At 35.7% G+C, this 20,709-nt stretch overlaps 1 protein-coding gene across 1 annotated transcript; it reads left to right on the top strand.

Moving 5' to 3' along the window:
• The first annotated feature begins 494 nt into the window (after window positions 1–494).
• Window positions 495–17,319, top strand: LOC108371234 (odorant receptor 85b-like). Its single transcript, XM_017626741.1, has 4 exons — window positions 495–1,330; window positions 1,386–1,587; window positions 14,237–14,392; window positions 17,263–17,319. The coding sequence occupies exons 1-4, from the start codon at window positions 495–497 to the stop codon at window positions 17,317–17,319; spliced, it is 1,251 nt and encodes a 416-aa protein (XP_017482230.1).
• The last annotated feature ends 3,390 nt before the right edge of the window (window positions 17,320–20,709 follow it).

The raw sequence follows: 20,709 nt of genomic DNA, 5'->3' as shown, positions 1-20,709 counted from the left end.
CCTCTTCAGGCTAAGCAAATTACGTCTTCCGCTATTGGTGGAAGTGTTAAAAGGTCATTGCGCGATAGGTAAGCATTCCTTAAGGCTGAACATCATCTATAACCCTTACTGCGCCAGCTGCAGGGATAATGATGAGGTGGAAAGGATCACGGAGCACGGAGCGTTTCTCTTACAAGATGCCATAGGTCCCCTTAACTTCCCCCTCTTTCCATACTCCTGCGTCCTTTTCCCTCTCCTATCTTAAGGCCATCTCAACGAACAGCTTAATCGTGTCTAAGTGGACCTCCATCTACGGAGAAAGCTTGATAATTTAACCTTACCTAACATAACCTAATCTGGCAGCACTATGGATATTACCTTTGTCTATGCGAGACCTCTTATGGTTAGCCAGCATTTCTGTATGTATGTATTTCGTTGCATAAAACCACAGTAAAAAAAGTTGTTGAGATAAATGTACTTTCCTTTGAAAATTATACTCATAGCAGTTTGGAAAAATGCCAGACACCATACGCTTCGAAAGCTTTCTACGCCTACCGAACTTCCTTTACCGCAGTGTCGGCATCGATTTATGGGGCACACATGGCGGTCTACTGCAACAAGCTTTATTCTATTTGTGCATAATAAATGTTAATATTTGGCTAATCTCTGAAGTAATTTTGGCATTGATGATTTTCGGCAAGAATATCGTACAAGCAACTATGACACTCTCCTACGCTGGCTTTGTACTTGTCGGTTTTATCAAATTGTACTACATGTGGCGAAAGAAACAAGAATTAACGCGCTTCTTAATCCAAATGGACGCCATTTTTCCACGCAAGGCAAGCCAACAGCAGTCAATGGATGTGTCTCGGCATTTGCGTCAAAGCTCCATTGTAATGAGTATTTTTTCGCTTATAGTTATGATGCTCATCTGCACCTACAATCTCTATCCGTGGCTGCATCGTGAATTGTATGACTGTTGGCTGCACATGCGCAGTATAGAAAAGTCGCTACCCTACGAAAGTTACATACCCTGGAATTGGCACGATCACTGGAGTTACTATTTGCTTTATGTTTCTCAAAGCTTTGCCGCCTATCATGCGGCAGCCGGACAAATTGCTAGCGATTTGGTGCTCTGCGCAATGGCAACCCAAATGGTAATGCATTATGAGTATGTGGCGCTTAAAATTGAGCAGTATCAACCGAAATGGGGTACTAGTTGTTGTGTAAATCGGCAGCAGCAGGTTAAGCTCGTGCAAGCAAGCAGTCAATGGGAGATGAAAAGAGCTGCTTATATTGAGGATATGCGATTTCTAGGTGACTTAATTGCCTATCACTCGAATATTTTGAGGTATGTTGTAATAAATTACTTTCTGCTACTTTCCTAATTTCCAATGGTCTTCTAGCCTATCAAACTTTATGAACGAGGTATTTGGTGTGCCACTACTGGTCAACTTTATGGCTTCATCTTTTGTAATTTGCTTTATCGGCTTTCAAATGACAATGGACACTGAACCGGATTACAAGGTTAAGCTGTTGTTATTCTTCTTCTCGTCTTTGACACAAATTTATTTGATTTGCCACTATGGGCAGTTGCTATTGGATGCGGTGAGTAGAAGTGTGGCAAAAGCAGATTCAAACTAAGGAAATAGCGAAAACACAGAGAAGATACTTCGAATTTGTTGAAGGTTTTATTATTTCGACAACTGTCTTTTATGCTGCCGAGACAATGACTACTAATCCTGAAATCATCATCTTGTATTGAGATAACTGAGCTTTATCGCTTACACAACATTCCCTACAATCATTCCGCTTCTGAACTTAAAACAAAAACCCCTTCACCTTTCTTCTCTATTTTTCAATCTCCTAATTCCACCGTTGTGGCTTAGGTTGTCATTTAGGCCTGTAATTTAGAAAAGAAAAGCTAAAGGCCTGAATAAGTAACGCTCTTACTTTGTCAGTGCCCTGAGCTGGCGATGAGTGGACTGAGGTGCGTGAGTACTGGAAATTTGGAGACCTAAGCGATATGTTCGGCATGCGGGAATAGTGACAAAGTGATTGCNAGGCCTGAATAAGTAACGCTCTTACTTTGTCAGTGCCCTGAGCTGGCGATTAGTGGACTGAGGTGCGTGAGTACTGGAAATTTGGAGACCTAAGCGATATGTTGGGGCATGCGTGAATAGTGGCAAAGTGATTGTACGAATTCGTCAACTCCATATACTAAACGGCGCCCGGTTAAGCCTTGCTACCAAGACCAAATTTCTAAGTCGTTGTTTTAGATAAGAAGCTGAACCGGAACGAGAGTATAGTCTAACGTTATGAGATGGCTTCTGTAGCCTTCTATACTTGCAAAAGGGTCATAGGCAAGAAATGGAGCCTCAGTATCCGGATTTTTCGGTGCATATTAATAGCAGTCTTTAGACAAATCCTCCTATATAGAGTAATCGCATGGTAGCCTGCATTCAACCTCGGGCTACTGTCGGTTATGGAAAGCAATTTTAGCCCACGAATCCCAAGCAGGGAGGAGTTCAAAGAAGATTTTAACACTTCACTCGATAGTATTGATATCTCTACACATGGCTCGAAACTCCACAGTAAAGTAGGAGGAAGCGCTTTCTCACGAAACCCTCCTCTAAAAATCTAGTTTAGGTTACCAAACTACTGAAGCGTATTGCAAGCTGAAGTTTCAGCTCTCATCTCCATGAGATTGCTGAGAATCTTGGAACCGAAATGATGGGAAGTGACACCTTCATTTCTAGTCATAGCCAGACTGCTATCAAAGCGCTGAGCACTTTCACGTTCTACTCAAAGATTCCGCTGGACAGCCGCCTATCTCAATAGGTGATACAGTATGACTGCCCTGCACTGTGTGGAAGCAGGCTGCATTATCTGGATTCCTCGTTGCTGTCCTACCTTAGGGAGGTTTCAAATACCGACGCAACATGACTGATGCGATTCATCAGTGACACGAACAAGGAGGATAATTTGGCGGTGTAAAAGTGTGCCGATGACGGCGGGTTGCGGTATCGAGATTCCAAGTAATCCCACAACAGGCTCGAAGAAGGGTCTAAGTGTGCTGCCGGCAGCCACGTCAAAGTAGTAAAAAAATAAGTTTCAGCCATCGCTTACACGCTAATCCTGACGGAAAAGTCAACAAACACCAACAAAATTTCTGGCGAAGCAACATCGCCAGCAATACTTATAAATTCAATCCTGAAAATGAAAAAATTTTTGCTGTGCTTTCTTTATTTTTTACAGCTAAAATAATTAGTTTAAAATTACTACTGTGCATATCGTGTTTTATCTACATTACTACGAATATTCTACTACGAACTGCATCTATACGAGATATAGTGCATACATATTTGCGTATGTACTGTACATGTACATTAAGGGTGGTCCTTTAAAAAAATCAAATTAACGATTTTTTCAGTCTCACCCCCTTCATCGCGTATCACATATATATACATATGTACATATGACCAAATCTCACGAGTTGTTTTTTCAGTTCATCACCTCTCTCACAAGCATTCTTCTTGCATTTATCTCAATCAAGAGAGTTCCAGAAACAAGACGAATAAAGAAATAAATCAAGTATTTGAACAATTTTAGCTTCAAAGTGTTTATTTAGGCGAAGAAGCAGCGAAACTACAAGTTTTACATTGTCACCAAAAAAAAAATCATTACTCTTTTTTTAAATAACTTTGGAAAGTTTTCAAAGAGAATGTTCATATTACACGCAATCAAAGTTACTATTAAATACAGCATATCAGTGAAGTTTTAAGAGTGCGCCACCAAATTAAAAAAAAATGGAAGCGTGCCGCAGCTATTTTTAGATTTTGAAATTTAACGATTTTTAATTTTAAAATTTTAAGATAAGTTCTTCAAAATGGCAGTTTTAATAGTGAAAATGTTCTTGCCAAAATGAGCCAATCTAGAGCAATAAACTTAATGTGCCACCAAATGAAAAAAAAATATATTGATTATAAGATCTATGATTTGAGAGAAAAATACAATTTAAAATTTTTTATTGGCATGCTCGAAATTCTAAAATTGTTATATACATGATGAAATTAATATACATTAGACTGCAACACTCTCCATACAAAAAAAAAAAATAAGTGCTGTGTTTTCATTGGTATTAAAAAACCTATTATTTTTTAAGACGTCCACTGACATATTTCGGAAAAATATTATGATTTAAAAAACGAAGTTTTTTATGAGTAAAAATAGTTTCTTAAATTTTTTCTTTTGAAAAAATCCCCTCAAATGACAAAACGGTTTAAGCTTAAAAATTTTGCATAAAAATATTTTTAAAAAATTTGAAAAAAATTTTGAACGGAATCGTAATAATGTTTTTTAACCTTTTTCAAAGATTGGTATAAGCGTGCGAGTAAATATTTTATATAACCGCGTATGATGCTACGGGACGTATACGTTACATACAAAACTACGGATATATGAGCACGTATTGTTTTGACTTTTTTCGCTATCTTTTTTAAGTTTTCATTTAAATACAATTTCGCGGTTGAATCGTATTCTTTGTGCAAAGCTAAAGATAATGCATTGTCCAAGATAAGTGTGCCACTATTTTCGACCAAAAACTCGAGAGTTTTGTTTATATATGTATGTGCATACATGCTTTTGAGCCAACTAATTGCATTTTTGATTCAATCATAATACATAGTCCTTATTAGTGCAAAAATTTTATAAGACAGTTTCATAATCTGCATAAGAAGAGAAAGAGAACAAGAAAAAATCTATTTAAAGATATATTGGTCATAGATAAATAATACCTTAGCACTTACATCGGTAATGGTTTCCCGAGATATGGGCCATAAACTGGTCGCGTTCAAGTATGCTGGCCTCTGAGCACGCGCAGTTATCAGCACAAGCATTTTTTGATAACGCACTTCAGCTTGAGTCCATTCATGGAATTGTACAGCTTTCGCAACATTTGTGCTCTGTGCAATTAGAGGTAAGTAGATGATAAGTGGCGGAAAAAATGCTTTCAGACTTTCAGTCTAAGAAACAGACTCACCGAATCGATTAGTTGTTGTGCAAAATGACAGATTAGAAATACTTGCATTAAAGTGACTGCGAAGAAAACTGCCAGTTTAATAGTAAAGTCGAGTTCTCGACTGACGGTAATTTGAAATCCGAGAAAACAAATAATTGCCGACGAGGTGAACAAGTTGATAAAAAGTGATACACCAAAGAAATCGTTCATTAAATCAGATAGCCTTGAGTGTAAATGAAACAGTAACAACTGTAAACGAGTGATAATTTGATAATTATGTGGACCCTAGGGTGGCCCAAAGAAAGTAAGACCAGAATATTAATGCTCTGAACCCTGGGATTATTTTATATGGGATCGTTAAAATAAAAAAATAATTAAATAAAAAATTGAGTATTATTCTTTGATATGTTAGTGTTTCGCCGAGATTCTCCTCCGATTAGTGGCAAGCGCTTTGAAACTTTGAGCGAACTTGAAATATTTTTTTTCGTAAAAAAAACGCAACTGGGATACATTTTTTTGATATATAACGACCCTAGTGGGTGAGAGCATTAAAATTCCTTGTAATTTACATTTACCACATGCATTTTTGGACCAACCTAGTGGATACCTAGGCACTCAACACTCACCTCAACACCTCCACATGGTAAGCAACGATATCGGAAATGTACCGCTTATCCTCATCAAATAGACGCAACTCCATAGCCACTCTCGCCAAATGGGGTCCCTTATTATTTTCACGTGCCTCAGCAAATTTCGGTTTGCACTTCTCCAGGGTGCGTGCAATGTGATCGTAGTGCATTATTAGCTGTGTTGCCGTTGCGCAGAGTAGTAAATCGAGCGCTACTTGCGCGCTTACTGCATGCCAACCGGCGAAACTCTGCGACAGATAAACCACATAATAGCTCCAATGGTGCTGCCAATCCCACGGATAGTAGGCATTATAGGGCGCAGTTGGTTCGAGATCATGCTTGTGCTGGATATTTGTATGAATAAATTGTTTCAACAATGCATAAACATTATAGGTGGATATGGCCACAATAAAAAGACCTGTATAGCCTCGCATTACAAGCGAATTGTATTTAATATAATACTTCAGGCATATGTCTTCTTGCTGCGTACGGGTGCGCGGAAAAATAGCAAACAAACGATTCAAAAATTCGTCCATTTTGTTTTTTTCGATGACCATATAGTAGTATTTCCCAAAGGAGACCAGGTCAAAAGCGACGAATGTTAGAGCCATAGTTGCCTCGATAAGATCCGTTTTGATTTTCATAGCGCCATAGTAAAATTCGGCCATGAGAGTTATTAATAAGTTAGTTGTGGCAAAGAATAAAACAATACGACGCATCAGTCCGCCACTGGGGCCCCAAAGATCAGCACCACAATTGTGGAAAAAGAAGCTGGGGAGCGTTAGAAATTCTTCGAAGCGAAAAATAGTAGCCATGACGAAGATTCTGCAGAATTTTTGGTAGTCTGCAAGTGCAAGGGTTCGAGTTTTTCGAAGTTAATGTATATTATAATCCTTTCTCATTTTATGCAGTGTTGGATAGCGTAATGACTTAAAAACCTCACTTTTTTAAATAAATGAAGCNCGAAAGTGTTCGAGTTTTTCGAAGTTAACGTATTTTATCCTTTCTCATTGTATGCAGAGTTGGATAGCGTAATGACTTAAAAACCTCACTTTTTTAAATAAATGAAGCCTATTTTTTTGCAAAAATAAAAAGCAAAGTTTGCCTGATATTTTTGATATGTAGCACATTTCAGCTCTCGGTATGGTAAAATTTCCCCGAACCTAGCAGAAAATGTGTAACTGATTCTTGTGTAACAGAGGAGGAAATCTGTAATTGGACCTTTCTGGTATAGTTCAGGGATAACTTAGGCCATTTCGGCACTAGTTATGACTCTTTGGCAGGGTTCGAAAATAACTCTTAACCGAAAAACCATATTGGTTTTGCTCGGATACTTATCATATAGCGCAGTCACCTCTCTCGGAGAGATATAAAAATTCGCGCATTATTTTGGTTTCCCTCTGAGATTAATATTTGNTACAGAAAATGTGTAACTGATTCTTGTGTAACAGAGGAGAAAATCTGTAATTGGACCTTTCTGGTATAGTTCAGGGATAACTTAGGCCATTTCGGCACTAGTTATGACTATTTAGCAGGGTTCGAAAATAACTCTTAACCGAAAAACCATATTGGTTTTGCTCGGATACTTATCATATAGCGCAGTCACCTCTCTCGGAGAGATATAAAAATTCGCGCATTATTTTGGTTTCCCTCTGAGATTAATATTTGATTTCAAGAAATAAATCTCCTTCACTGAGATTTAGCGAGGATACTTATTTGTAATGAAAGGAATAAGATTGGTCGAGTAGTGAGTTATTTTTACCCGAATATGTGGCCAAAATTTGATGTGAAAAGAAAAGAAGAGGAAACTCCTAATGCTTAGGGGGAAAGAATCTCTTTAGTTACGGATCTGCTGACCGCTTACATCACTCAAGGCAGGCACGTGGAGTGCCTGAGGTGCCATTCAACAACTTCCGAAGGAGCTGCAGNGATTAAGATTTGTATTTTATTTCAAGAAATAAATCTCCTTCACTGAGATTTAGCGAGGATACTTATTTGTAATGAAAGGAATAAGATTGGTCGAGTAGTGAGTTATTTTTACCCGAATATGTGGCCAAAATTTGATGTGAAAAGAAAAGAAGAGGAAACTCCTAATGCTTAGGGGGAAAGAATCTCTTTAGTTACGGATCTGCTGACCGCTTACATCACTCAAGGCAGGCACGTGGAGTGCCTGAGGTGCCATTCAACAACTTCCGAAGGAGCTGCAGTGATGAGGAACAGCCTTAATAAGCAAGGCACCTACCATAAGAATGTTCCCCACTGGGAAGAAGCGGACTAAGTTTGCCAACTCTACACTATGGTTTGGTTGGGGAGGTGTTAGTGAGATTCCTTGTGGTATCACAATGGGCTCAGTGATGGGCCTCAGTGCGCTGGTGTGTCTCACCTAATCTAGTTTTGACTTTATCTGAATAGGCTAATGCTTTGTCAAGCCATAATATTTCATGAATATTTGTTATAAACGCCTTCGTTTTAGTTGAAAATACCTGTTAATTAGAAAGCCAATCAGTTAGCCAGAAGGGCTGCTGTCTGGACCCCAATATGTTCTGAGCCCTTCCTTGCGGTATGTCCTAAGATAATAAAATAAACTCTATGAAAGGAGAATACCAAATTGAGGGAACTGCCTTGGTGAAAAAACATGGTTCTTCGTCAAGCTAGAAGCTTAATAGGTGTGTACAAGCAAAAGAGATACAGGCTCGTCATAAGCATCCCCAAAGATAAGATTTACTACAGGTATTTTTACGGGTCATTGGAAGCTAAGAGACATAATTGCACGTCCTCCTGGAGTGTGAGGCCGTTTCACAGAGAAAGGAAAGCTGGATAGGACACCCATGCCTACCCCTGGAACCTATTCGAAAAATTATAGTGTTTAGAGCTAGATGCAGTGTTGTGATAAGTGAGTGCGCAGTAGACCCGAGAATAAAGTAAGAAAACTAAGTCGAATACGAAGACGAAGACTAAGACAAAGAATAAGGTTAGACTAGACATGAATCTAATTGCGCATTCTTTCTAGTACTTGTGCGAAGAGGGCACAGAGGTGTGAAAAGGTAATTTTTTCCGGCAGAAAAGATGCCGTTATAAGAACATTTCACTTGAGAAAAGATTTTATGTTAATGCATTTTATTTTGCTTCATGTGTTTTTGTTTTTGTTTCTGCATCCAGGCATTCCAGGAGAGTGTTTAGGGTCTCAAACTTAGTAAGAGAGTACTCCATTCTTCGGCAATTTGTTGCCAAAAATATGGTCTATAGAGAAACTTTAAACCATTACGTAAACTTTGATTTAACCAAATTGCTTAAAAATTACTAAAAACTCGATCGAATTTCAAAAGTAACTGGCACTTCTAGTAATACATACAATCGAGTACATAGTCGACGCAAACCTGTCGGCGCCTCTATTTGTGTAACAATATCAAATCGCACACCATAAATTGGAAGAGAAGCTTGTCGAAATACTAAACAAATTTACCGTACTCATTACCTTGTTGATTTGCTAAACTAGAGCAATATCTACGCCTATCTAGAATATGTGACCGCTACAAGACTTAGTGAACATTTTCTTGAAAAGCTGTTGTGACCGTTTCGTCATCATACTGAATTTCCCGAGTCCAGTAGTTTGTTGGCCAGAAGTTGTTGTTGGCGATATAAGTCATTAGTTGTATGACATTTAAAAAATCACTGTGCGCTTGATTCTAAGCAGTATTTCTGTTTCCATGAAAAGCTTCCCTAACCCTTCAGCCAGGTCCATATTATAAATGCATACACAGTACTCACAATGAAATGCACAAATCACTTGTTAAGAAAAACGTTTTCGAACTCAAAGTAGTTTTACAACTTGAAAGCTAGTTGTAGTAGGCGGTAGGTTTTAAAAATAAATATGCATGCAAATTTAGTTGAAGGGCTCTTAAATAGCATTTGTTTGTTCAGTGCGAATATTTCAATTAAAATAAAAACCCATGGAGAAACCGATATTTGATTGAAAGGGTAAACAAAAAATGGGTTGATGTATGTAGGTATTAATTATGCATTTTACAAATTGCTGGGAATGAATACAGTGTTTTCGTTTCGTGGGTGCTAATCACCTTTTCACTTAAATGTTCACACGCATTAACTATCCTACCACATACTTAGATCTTAGGACAATATGAAAAATATTCAGTCGGCAAAATTAGAAATGGAGGGGCCTTCTAGGAAACTTCTTTCTGATCTATACCCCTTTTTATTCTCTTAAAGAACATGAGTACCATTAAAAAAAGGAGACCCGTTAAAAGGCATACGAAAATAGTCATAACTGAAATTTGGTAAGCGGTTGTCTTTATGACATTGTATTAATCATACCACCGATTGTTCAGATACATATGAAGTGCCGTCAAACATATATTAGCCCGACCCAAGTCGGTAAGCGGTTGTCTTTATGACATTGTATTAATCATACCACCGATTGTTCAGATACATATGAGTGCCGTCAAACATATATTAGCCCGACCCAAGTCCTCTTCTTCTTGTGCGGCACTGTATTCGCCTGAATGATTCTGGCCGTTTCTGTTCATTTGTACGACATCTAAGTATTTAAAGTAAACCAATTTTCCTCCTATTCGCTTATCAAAAATAATAAGGTGACAGTAAAAATTAAGTTTGTATAAATGTGTGGCTTCCAAATAATTGATTAGAAATTGCAGTAGTAGGTTGGAGTTAAATTTTATATTGTTCACTTAAGATATGAAGCATTTAGCAAAGCCGAAGACCCCACTTACTTGTTATTTTTTATGAAATGGCTAGAGTTACAAACCTTACTGATTCGGCTTCCTTTAGAAGGTGAACATCTACATACTTTAGACCGGCTCGGTCCCCATTCGTTAGAGAACACTTTGCAATTACCTTTTTTAGATTGATAGCTTACTTTACCTAGTAGAGATGACCACGGAAAAATTTCAATCCCTATCCCACCCATTCCGAAATTAAATTTTTAAGTCCCGAACCCGCACATCCCGACGTTTTTCGGAATTGTACCGCGGGTCACCTGGGTAACGAAGTCTATCAGTAAGTTTATTTCACATGTCTTTCAAATTGGTTTAAAACAGGTATACGGAGCGGAGCGGAGCAAATGAGCAGGGATCTAAGGAGCAAAGGATTTTAGCTGGAGCGGAGCTGGAGCAAAGAGCTAAACAAATTAAATTGCTCCTTAGCTCCTTAAAAAAAATTTTGAATATTTTGTTTTTGTTATTTCTGGCCCAATAACGATTTATTTTATTGATGTTTTTTCAAAAAAATTTCAGTAACGGCCTCAAGCTCAATAGAAATTAAAAAAAAATGTCCAGTTAATAAACTTACTTAAATTATTATTTTTTTGCCATTGAAAAAAACCGTATTAAATAAATTTGCATTATATATAAATAACTTGGAAATTTTTTTAGCTTTCTTTTGTATGCACATATCTAGAAGCATTCCTGTATCAAAATGAAAATTTTCAAAAAAAAATGTGGCCTACGGTTTTGTCGGTTATATATATGTAAATAAATATATAAACAAGTTTTTTATTGGGAGCGGGAGTGGAGCAAGAGCGGAGCTCGGTGCGATGAAAAAAAAAACACTTTTCTTCGAAGCTCTGGTTTTAAATAATGAAAAATCTATAATCTTCCGATTATTTTTTTGCTTTGCTTGCTGTTCGCTTTTGTGTTAATTAAACATAAAAAAATTCTTATTTCATAAGATTTTCTGAATTTGCGGGGTTTGCAGGTTTTATTGGGATATCGAAAAAGGATTTTGGAAACATTTTTAAAGACCTTCTCGATGCCGAACATGCCGACCGTTTTGAAATTAGTACCGTGGGACCCGATATCCTGCGCACATCTCTATTACTAAGCCATTCTACTTTGCCCCGCGCGCCATGGCGTATGAGTTATCTAGCAATACCAATATTTAACTTCAGTTTAAAGAGAAATTTCAAGGCATTTTAACTTTTCTGTTTATTATTTAATCGCTACGCTTCCAAGGATCATGTATCACTTACCCAAAATTTTTAATTTTATGAGTTCATGTAAATATTTGAACTTCGTAGGTCAAGGATAGAAGGATCTGAGATAGATATACGGTACCTAAAATTATCTTTTCAACCAAGCATCAACTTTGGAATCCAGTAATAAGTATATATATTTGAAAAATAAATGCATCTTCAACACTACTAATACTAATACAAGTTCCATACTTTCTGAACTCCTCTTTTCCTACCGGGAAGTTTCAGCACGTTTATTTATATTGCTTGCAAATAGTAATTCAATTGATTAGGCGTTGGGCCATTGCATTCGCGCTAATGACATTTTAATTTGACCACCTATATGCTGAAGTAAGTTGATGATGCCAACAGCTCCTACTACATAGTATGTAAATATGTACATATATGTATGTAAGGTTGCATTGCTTTGTGAGGTAGACCATTTAGTGAATACGCCCACTTACGCAATGAAGTGTCAGTCGATGAAGGTAAGTGGGGGTTGATTTATTTGCTCATACCCAATGCTTAATGAAATAAATTGAAAAATCTTAAATGCGTTGATATTCAAATGAAATAAATTGTTTAAGTATAAATATAAAATATGTCGGTATAATTTTAAGTTTCTAAGTAAGCGATAGCTGAGGTTAGAAACGGCAGGTGAACAGTGCGCAGTTACTGGTAAAGAAGGCGACGCACAGTAGAAGGCCCCCCTCCCCCATATAAAATATGGCAAAAAGTACAATATCTATTTCGTTTTTGCTGTAATTTGTTATCTGTGGTAATTTTGCATGGGAATGGAGAAATCTGTGAAGATCTTATAGATTGGAAAATATACATAAAATTCGGTTTGTAGCTTAGTTTTAAACAGAGAAAATTTAATCTGTAAAATGGTTAAAATCGGCTTATTGTTATGCCCAATTCTTCTTCTTCTTCTTCTTCTTCTTCTTCTTCTTGGCGGGGTCGCCTTTTTTGTGGATTGGGCAGAGAACACTTAAATTCCAATCGTTGGGCATGCGTTCATCTGACAACACTCTGCATATGAGTTGATGCATGCCTCTTATCAGCTCCTCGTCGCCGTACTTGAATATCCCACCTGGCAGGCTGTCACCTCCAGCAGCTTTGTTGCTTTTCTGTCGCGTAATTGCTATTCGTACCACGNGCATGCCTCTTATCAGCTCCTCGTCGCCGTACTTGAATATCTCAGCTGGCAGGCTGTCAGCTCCAGCAGCTTTGTTGCTTTTCTGTCGCGTAATTGCTATTCGTACCACGTCATAGTCAGTTATAAACTTTCAGTGCTGCTACCATTCAGTAGGGTGGAAAAGTGTTCCCTCAAAAATTTAAGCACGTTCTGTACATCGGTCAGTAGGTCGCCTGAAACCTTCCGTAAGTCTCCTTGCACTCTGGTAAAATTTCGGGAATTTTCCTGTCATTCATGCCGTTATTTAAATATATTGAATTTTTTTATAAATAAGAAAAGAAATCTTTAATTTTCACTTAGAAAATGCAGGTCACTTTTATTTCCTTCTTGTGTTTGGAAGTTCTATTCTTGTTGTACGTTGCCAGGGGGTAGACGCTTTCTGACATCATGAAAATTAAATTGAAGGAAGTTGAAAGTTGGACTATTTATGATGATTTGGTGTCAATAGTACCTGTGCTATTCGCATTGGTAATGCTCTGCGCACAACATCTACTGTAGCAATGAACACGACTCTAAATATCCTACCCACAGAAATTATACACCGATTATAAGAAATGTGATTCAAGTTGGAAAAAAATCGTATGTCTGACTGTATCTGAACGTGCAGAGGTGCTTGCTGATATTTGTTGGCTTCCAGCAGGTTGCGATTCGAATGTCGTCAGCGGCAGCACATAATTTTTATTTTTTCCTTTCTATCTTTGGTTTTTATTAATTACAAAAAAAGCATCTGTGAAGTGCAGAATATAAGCGCATTTAAACGAAATTTTTTTAATGTAAACAAAAATGTTGTGAATATAACCACATCGTTGTTGAAAATATCAACCAAGGCATTGTAAAAATTAACCAAAAATCACTTTGATTCCTTTTTAAGCTTCAATTTGGTAATATTTACAAATTTTTGGTTGATTTGTTTCTCAGTGTACGCATGAAATACGCTGCAAGTGTAGTCCTAAGACTATGGGATTTGAGAAGCTGGAAAGCGGCTCTATGTGGCCAAACTACTACCGCCATTAAGCCGCAACTGTTTCTAGCCAATGCAAAGAAATGCAAATTATTTAGTTATGCTTTGAATTATTCCACATGCAAATGCTAAAAATATTGTTACCTTAATTCACGAAGGCCCTAAGCAACACTTTTTTCGAAACTGCGTTTTTCACAGATTTTGCTAGGATATATAAAAATATACCTTCAATAAAAATTTTAAAATGCTGGTTCCAAAAACAACGGCGTTACATGTCACTTTTTAAAAAGCCCTACCTGTTTTTCATACTCTTTTTATAATGTTTTTTTGCTTCTCCTGTAAAATAAAAAAAAATTGTTGGCTAGGGCCTTTTTGGAATTAGGATATGTATAATTAAATATGTGAGAAGAAATGTACACTTGCATTGTTTAACTTGTTTCTCTTTTACTAACATATTTTTCAGAGCATCAACGTAGCTCAAGCTGTCTTCAATAACGACTGGACTAATGCACACACACATTATCAACAAATGTTGGTGTTGGTAGCGGCGCGCGCCCAAAAACCGGCAATACTAAAGGCAACAAGCTTTGTACACGTTTCACGTGGCACAATGAATGATGTGAGTATGATGAAGAGATGGAGGGCGGATGAAAGAAATAACAAAACTGTAGTTATTAGTCTTAGTTTACCAGATTTTGCTTAATTTCTGCACTTTGTTTCTTTTATTTTTTTTGGTTGTATAAGGAATTTTATTTAAATGAAAAATTCAAAGTTCNTTTTGTTTCTTTTTGTTTTTTTTGGTTGTATAAGGAATTTTATTTAAATGAAAAATTCAAAGTTCGTTACCACTTTTTTTCCACTGTAAATGATTTTGAGATGTGAAAACTAGCTAAGAAGCGTGTACCATTTGAAAAAGGACATGTGGGAAACAGACTTACAGGGAAATTATGGCTAAGATAGTTGAAAGTCTTTTGTATTTGACAATTGAAAGACAGTACAGTACGCCAGGGGGTTTAAAAGATTTATTTTTTTTAGTCTGACGCGAAAGACTTACCAAAAAAGCTCCTTTGCCCACTTTCATGGTGAAAAGTTCGTTTGACAAAAAGCACTTGTACATAATTTTGTTTGCGCTGCTTCAACAGCTGCAATGGCCGAATGAGCAAAGCACTGGCGAGTCATTGGAAGTATCCGAGTTTCGCGTACTCGACCATCGAAATATTTTTTCTTATTTTTTTTTTAATTGTTTTTTCTTTTTTAATTTATTGCTCTTTTAATTGTTAGCTTTTATTATTTTAAAAAGAAATTACTATGGGCATATTTTTAAAATCCTTTTAATTTTTTGAAATTGATTTAGTTTTTATTAGTATTTTTTAGCCAAATTTTTAGATTTAATTTTCAAAAAACGTATCTTTTTATACCCGAGCGCACTTGTGCACAAGGGTATTATAACTTTGTTCACATAACGGTTGTTTGTAACAGGCAAAACGAATCGAGATAGATATAGACAAATGTATACATAAATGATCAGAATGAAAAGAGAAATCGATTAAGCGGTGACTGTCTGTCCGTCCGTCTGTGCACACGATAACTCGAGTAAAAATTGAATTGAACTTCTTTTGGGTTTAGGACGGATGGTATTGAAAATGGGCGAAATCGGACAATAACCACGGCGAAATCGGATAATAACCACGCCTACCTCCCATATAACGGTAATTTTAAGAAATACGAAAACTGCGATATTTTAGTAACTACTGAAGATTATTCACTCAAAATTGATATTTACAATGAGTTTTAGACGAAAAATAAGAATATTTTAAAATTTTGGCAAATGGGCGTAGCCACGCCCACTTATGGTTACATGTGTATATCTTGGTAACCGCTGCACAAATTTCTTCCAAACTTGGCACAGTTGTTGGTCCTGGTACAGCATACCAAATGGCCGAAACTTTTTAAAATCGGACAATAACCACGCCCACATTCCATATAACGGTAATTTCGAGAAATACAAAATCTTCGATAAATCAGTAAATATCAAAGCTAATTTATTCAAAATTGATGGTTGCAACAATTCTTTACCAAGAAATACGTTTATGATAAAATTTTGGAAAATGGGCGTGGCACCGCCCACTTGTGATTACATATATGTATCTCGCTAACCGTTCTAGCAATTTGTACCAAACTCGGTATGGTTATTGTGCTTGCCACATAAAAGCAAACCGTTGAAAATTGTTGAAATCGGTCTTAAATTACGGCCGCTTTTCAAATAACAATAAATTTCAGAAATGCTTGAAACTGCAATATTTCGAAATTTAAGGACGCTTATTTAATCAAAATTGATAGCGGTAGCTTTCGGCAAGGTGGAAAACATATCTTTAATACTTGCGCCGGGTATTTAATGTTCGGCTCCGCCCGAACTTAGACTTTCTTACTTGTTTTATTTTAATTTTAATACTTTGAAAATAATTTTTTAAAGGTTATTTAATACTTAGAATTTTCTTTTTACTTTTTCTTTTTTGGATTAAATTTGTCTCACTTAAATTTTCTTTTAGTTTTTAGATTTTATTGTTTAAAAAAATATATATTTTTTAATGACCTATAATTTTTAGCAACTAGTATCTACGTATAAAAATTCGCCTTTTTACGTTTATGAAACTTTTATTTGTTATGTTTTTTCTCTTAATTTTTAGATTATATTATTTTAAAAAGCCACACATTATTTCATTTCATTAAATTTTTAGGTCATATTTTTTTATTTTTCATTATTTATTATTATTATTGTTATTTTAAATTAAATTTTCTTTTAATCTTTAGATTTTTTTTTATATTTTAAAAGAATATATTTTTTAATATCATTATATTTTTAGAAACTTATTTTAAAAATTTTAAATTAAATTTTTTCTTAATTTATATTTTTCTTAATTAAAATTTTTTTCTTTTGGTTTTTACATTTAATTGTTTTAACAAGAAAAATATATAATTTTTAATTTAAGTTATTTAAAAAAAAAGTTATTGCTCAAGACAAACAGTATAACGCTTAGACCTCATCGTTAGCAGATTTTTCAATTATTCTTTTGAAGGTCAGAAAAGAATTTTCAAGATAGACATATGTAGCTCGAAAGATTTTAGTGAGTTGAAAGAGAGTTGCCAGAACAGTACTGTTAGTCTGTAATGATACCGGCATTTTTAATGTCCAATTATATCATAAAAATGTTGCCTTATCTGTGGAAATAAGGCATTATTCAAGTTTCTTCTAATGATTTTTTTTAATAAAAATGGTTTTTATTATCTGGAGAAATTATGTTTTTACAAAAGTGTAAATTTTTTAAATATAATTTTTTTAGTTTAACTTTTCGTTTTATAGCTCTTACACTTTTACACACAAGTTCATTTGAAATTTCTAAACACTCTTGTAATTGACGTGCACGCAACGTGCGGCTTTTAGCCTTGAGTACTGATGTTCAATTAAAATTTTTCCTCTTTTTTTTGCAGATAATGCAAATTTCATATAAATTCTTCACTCTCATTCGTACAATGTACAGCAATTAAAATGCCTGCCGGCATTCGCGCACGACAGCTGAACTTATTTTCGTTACATGTTGCCACTTTTTTTTGGGGATACTGTTTTTGCTGTTAATATTGCGGTTGTTGTTATATACCCGTACATAAATGCTGGCTACACAGTTGGCCGCTTGACAAATTGCAATTGCAATGTGCATTCGATTCATGTGGATTTTTAACCGGCTTACATATGCAAATTTAATGAAATTTTTAATTAAAGTCAATCGTTACTGAGGTGTGCACAAAATATCTAAATTATGAACTGTAATTGAAAGGCTTTACAATTGTATGTACTCACTTGTAAGTAAAAAAAATAAAATAAAAAAAAATCTACTACACAAAAAATAACACTATGTAGATATCCCGATTAGAGTTGGTGAAAAATGCAGATATGCATGAAAGTCATTCAATCGTATAAAGGATTGAAAAAACGATGCATGTACGTATGTAGGTATGTTTGTATCTAAATCAACCAAAACCAAAAGCAAACAACAAAAAAAAAAATCCCCAAAATACCAACTGCACTAATTGAAATAAATAAAATATTACAAAATAATGCTTGTTCACCGTTCAAATTTTTACGTTTAATGGCTTCATGTCCCATTTTTCACACTCCTACATATATTCGCGTGAATTCGCAGTTTTTCATAGAAATATCGATTTCATTTCAATCATTTCCATTTCAGCCTTTNGATCCACAAAATACCAACTGCACTAATTGAAATAAATAAAATATTACAAAAGAATGCTTGTTCACCGTTCAAATTTTTACGTTTAATGGCTTCATGTCCCATTTTTCTCACTCCTACATATAATCGCGTGAATTCGCATTTTTTCATAGAAATATCGATTTCATTTCAATCATTTCCATTTCAGCCTTTTCGAATTTTTATCTTTGACGCTCTTTTTCGCCGCCAAATCCGTTAGGTAACTGTTTTATGTGAAAGTATTTATGTATAGCGCATTCATACGCACATACCAGTACAAATGTATACATATATACATTAGACCGTTACAGCAAATAAACAAAAATCGGCGTACGCCCCTGAGTTAAAATTATTTTTGCAAGGCATTTTCGAAATTTTTTTTTTGCAGAACCTTGTTGAATTTTTCGGTGACACCTACATTTTTTTTTTGTTTTCACTGGAACGTTCGAAACACTTTCTTTTTAAAATTTNATACGCCCCTGAGTTAAAATTATTTTTGCAAGGCATTTTCGAATTTTTTTTTTTGCAGAACCTTGTTGAATTTTTCGGTGACACCTACATTTTTTTTTGTTTTCACTGGAACGTTCGAAACACTTTCTTTTTAAAATTTTTTGGATTTTGGGAGCTATCATTTGCCGATATTAGGGTGGTACGTTAGGGTGATAAGAACTGTTATCTGGTGGGTCAGTACTAAATAGAACGGGGTACTTGAGGTTAATGAACTTTGGAACAAAAAAAAAGATTCTTCTCGAGGCAAGAAAATTAAAATTTGAAACTCCAAGATCCGACTGTAAATGCCGCATCTATGACGAAAAATATTTAAGAAGGCAACATCTACGTTTGGCAAAAAAATATATGTATTTTTTTCTAAATTGACTTGCAAAAGTGCTTTAGACTCAGGGATGTGCGATGCACTTTTTTTCCTGGTATAGTCTAATGTACATACATATCAGTGTTGCCACATGCGGACTTTTCCTACCAAAACTGGTAGGTTTTTTTCCATTTGGAACATTGATAGGCTAAATTGGATTTTGGTAGGTACCGCGACAATAATAGTTATCTGCGAAAAATAAAAAATATCTATCTATAAACAATTAGCAACCTTGTTTACGCGAATATTTTACCAATCTGGTCGTGTAACGGCGACCGCAAACATTTAAATATGTCTGATTCTTAAGTACAAATGTATACCCTTATTATTGCCAATATAAAATATGTACATCCATACACATACATATGTATTTAAATATGTATACTTAATGTGCCTGCCGCTTAATTTAAATTGATTTGAACTACAAAATTGTGAAAAACTACATATGAATATATGTATACGAAGGAAAGTCAACTTGACCAGATCCACCTTGGCTGCGACAGAAATTGAGTTCTCCTAAGAGGCGAAGTATCTAGATGCAATTCTGGACAAAAGGCTCAATGGGAGCCCACAATAGCGTAACACTGTGGTGGGTTTCGGGCATGAAGGGTTTGAAAGCTAACTGCCTCGCAAAGCATGAACTCAAAATGCGTTTGCATGGTACCGAGTCTTTCTGCAGCATATCTAAAGGATACACTGCCGAACTACTTAGGAGATGGCAAGAATCTCAGATTGCTGACCACTGTCGAAGTCAAACGTAATGAGACAATCAAAGAGATCCATAACTACTTCCAGCAGGAAATCCATAAGACTCCTTGAACTTAGCCGGGAGGGTCTTGGAGCTCTCACTGGCTACCTGATAGGACACTGCAAGTTATGGGTACATTGGAGGAAACCTCAGAGCATATTCTATGTGACTGCCTACGTATCATGAATAGCAGACTGATACACCTTGGATATGGATTTTCTTCTGCATCAAAAATTTGGAAATGGCACTCTCCAAAGTGGAAAGTTAGGAAAAAATTTGACCGTTGCAACACTGATACGTATGTATGTATGTACGTGTATGCGACTCTGGTGTATGGCTTGCAACCTAATTCCTCAGTGGAATTTGTTTCAGTTTTAAATATCACTTTACACACATGCTCATAGGTATGCACATATGTACCCTGCAGTGAAAAGCCAAACCAGTCAGTAGAAATACCAGTTCATTAACTACTATGTGCTAACTTAAGCGTTCAGCGACATCTGCCTTTGAATTGCCAAAGCCGAACATAAAACGCAATTAATTGCTTTTCTTACAAATATCGACTGTGGCATCGCATGAAGACTATCGGTTCTAAATAGTACTGAGATCGCAGGTTCATGCCCACAAAACAAGAAATTTATACATTTTTTTTTTAATAAATGTAAAAGTAACAATAGGAACCCTAAATAAAAAAAGGAACAGTCCAGCGCCTTCGTCTTGGCCTGCAGGCTGTATCGGAGATACAGCCGCTAAATTTAAACGTAGAATACGTGGTATGGTTAAGAGCATATCCAAGTAAGAAAACAAAAGCACACACTAAGCAAAAAATATCGATAACAAAAGCGATAATAATATCGGTAGCAAAATCGATAAAAACATCGATAAAGAAATCGATGAAAATATTGATATCAAAATCGAAAAAATATCGAAAGCAAAATCGATAGCAAAATCGATAACAATACTGATTACAAAATCGATTACAAAATCTATCAAAATATCGATTACAAAATCGATAACAAAGTCGATAACAAAATCGATTATAAAGTCGATAA

Source organism: Rhagoletis zephyria, unplaced genomic scaffold (assembly GCF_001687245.7).
Source record: "Rhagoletis zephyria isolate East Lansing unplaced genomic scaffold, Rhagoletis_zephyria_1.1 Rzeph_scaffold_04810, whole genome shotgun sequence".
Taxonomy (NCBI): Eukaryota; Metazoa; Arthropoda; class Insecta; order Diptera; family Tephritidae; genus Rhagoletis; species Rhagoletis zephyria.
Note: the sequence above shows the minus strand (reverse complement) of the source record. Positions and strands in the feature narration are given on the sequence as shown.

What these genes read in the sequence shown, in the direction of transcription:
- LOC108371234 (XM_017626741.1), top strand. Translation starts at nt 495, where the DNA reads ATGCCAGACACCATACGCTTCGAAAGCTTTCTACGCCTACCGAACTTC. An exon ending in GGCAGTTGCTATTGGATGCG is followed by an intron (nt 1,588 to 14,236) that starts GTGAGTAGAAGT and finishes CATATTTTTCAG; the next exon opens with AGCATCAACGTAGCTCAAGC. An exon ending in CACGTGGCACAATGAATGAT is followed by an intron (nt 14,393 to 17,262) that starts GTGAGTATGATG and finishes TTTTTTTTGCAG; the next exon opens with ATAATGCAAATTTCATATAA.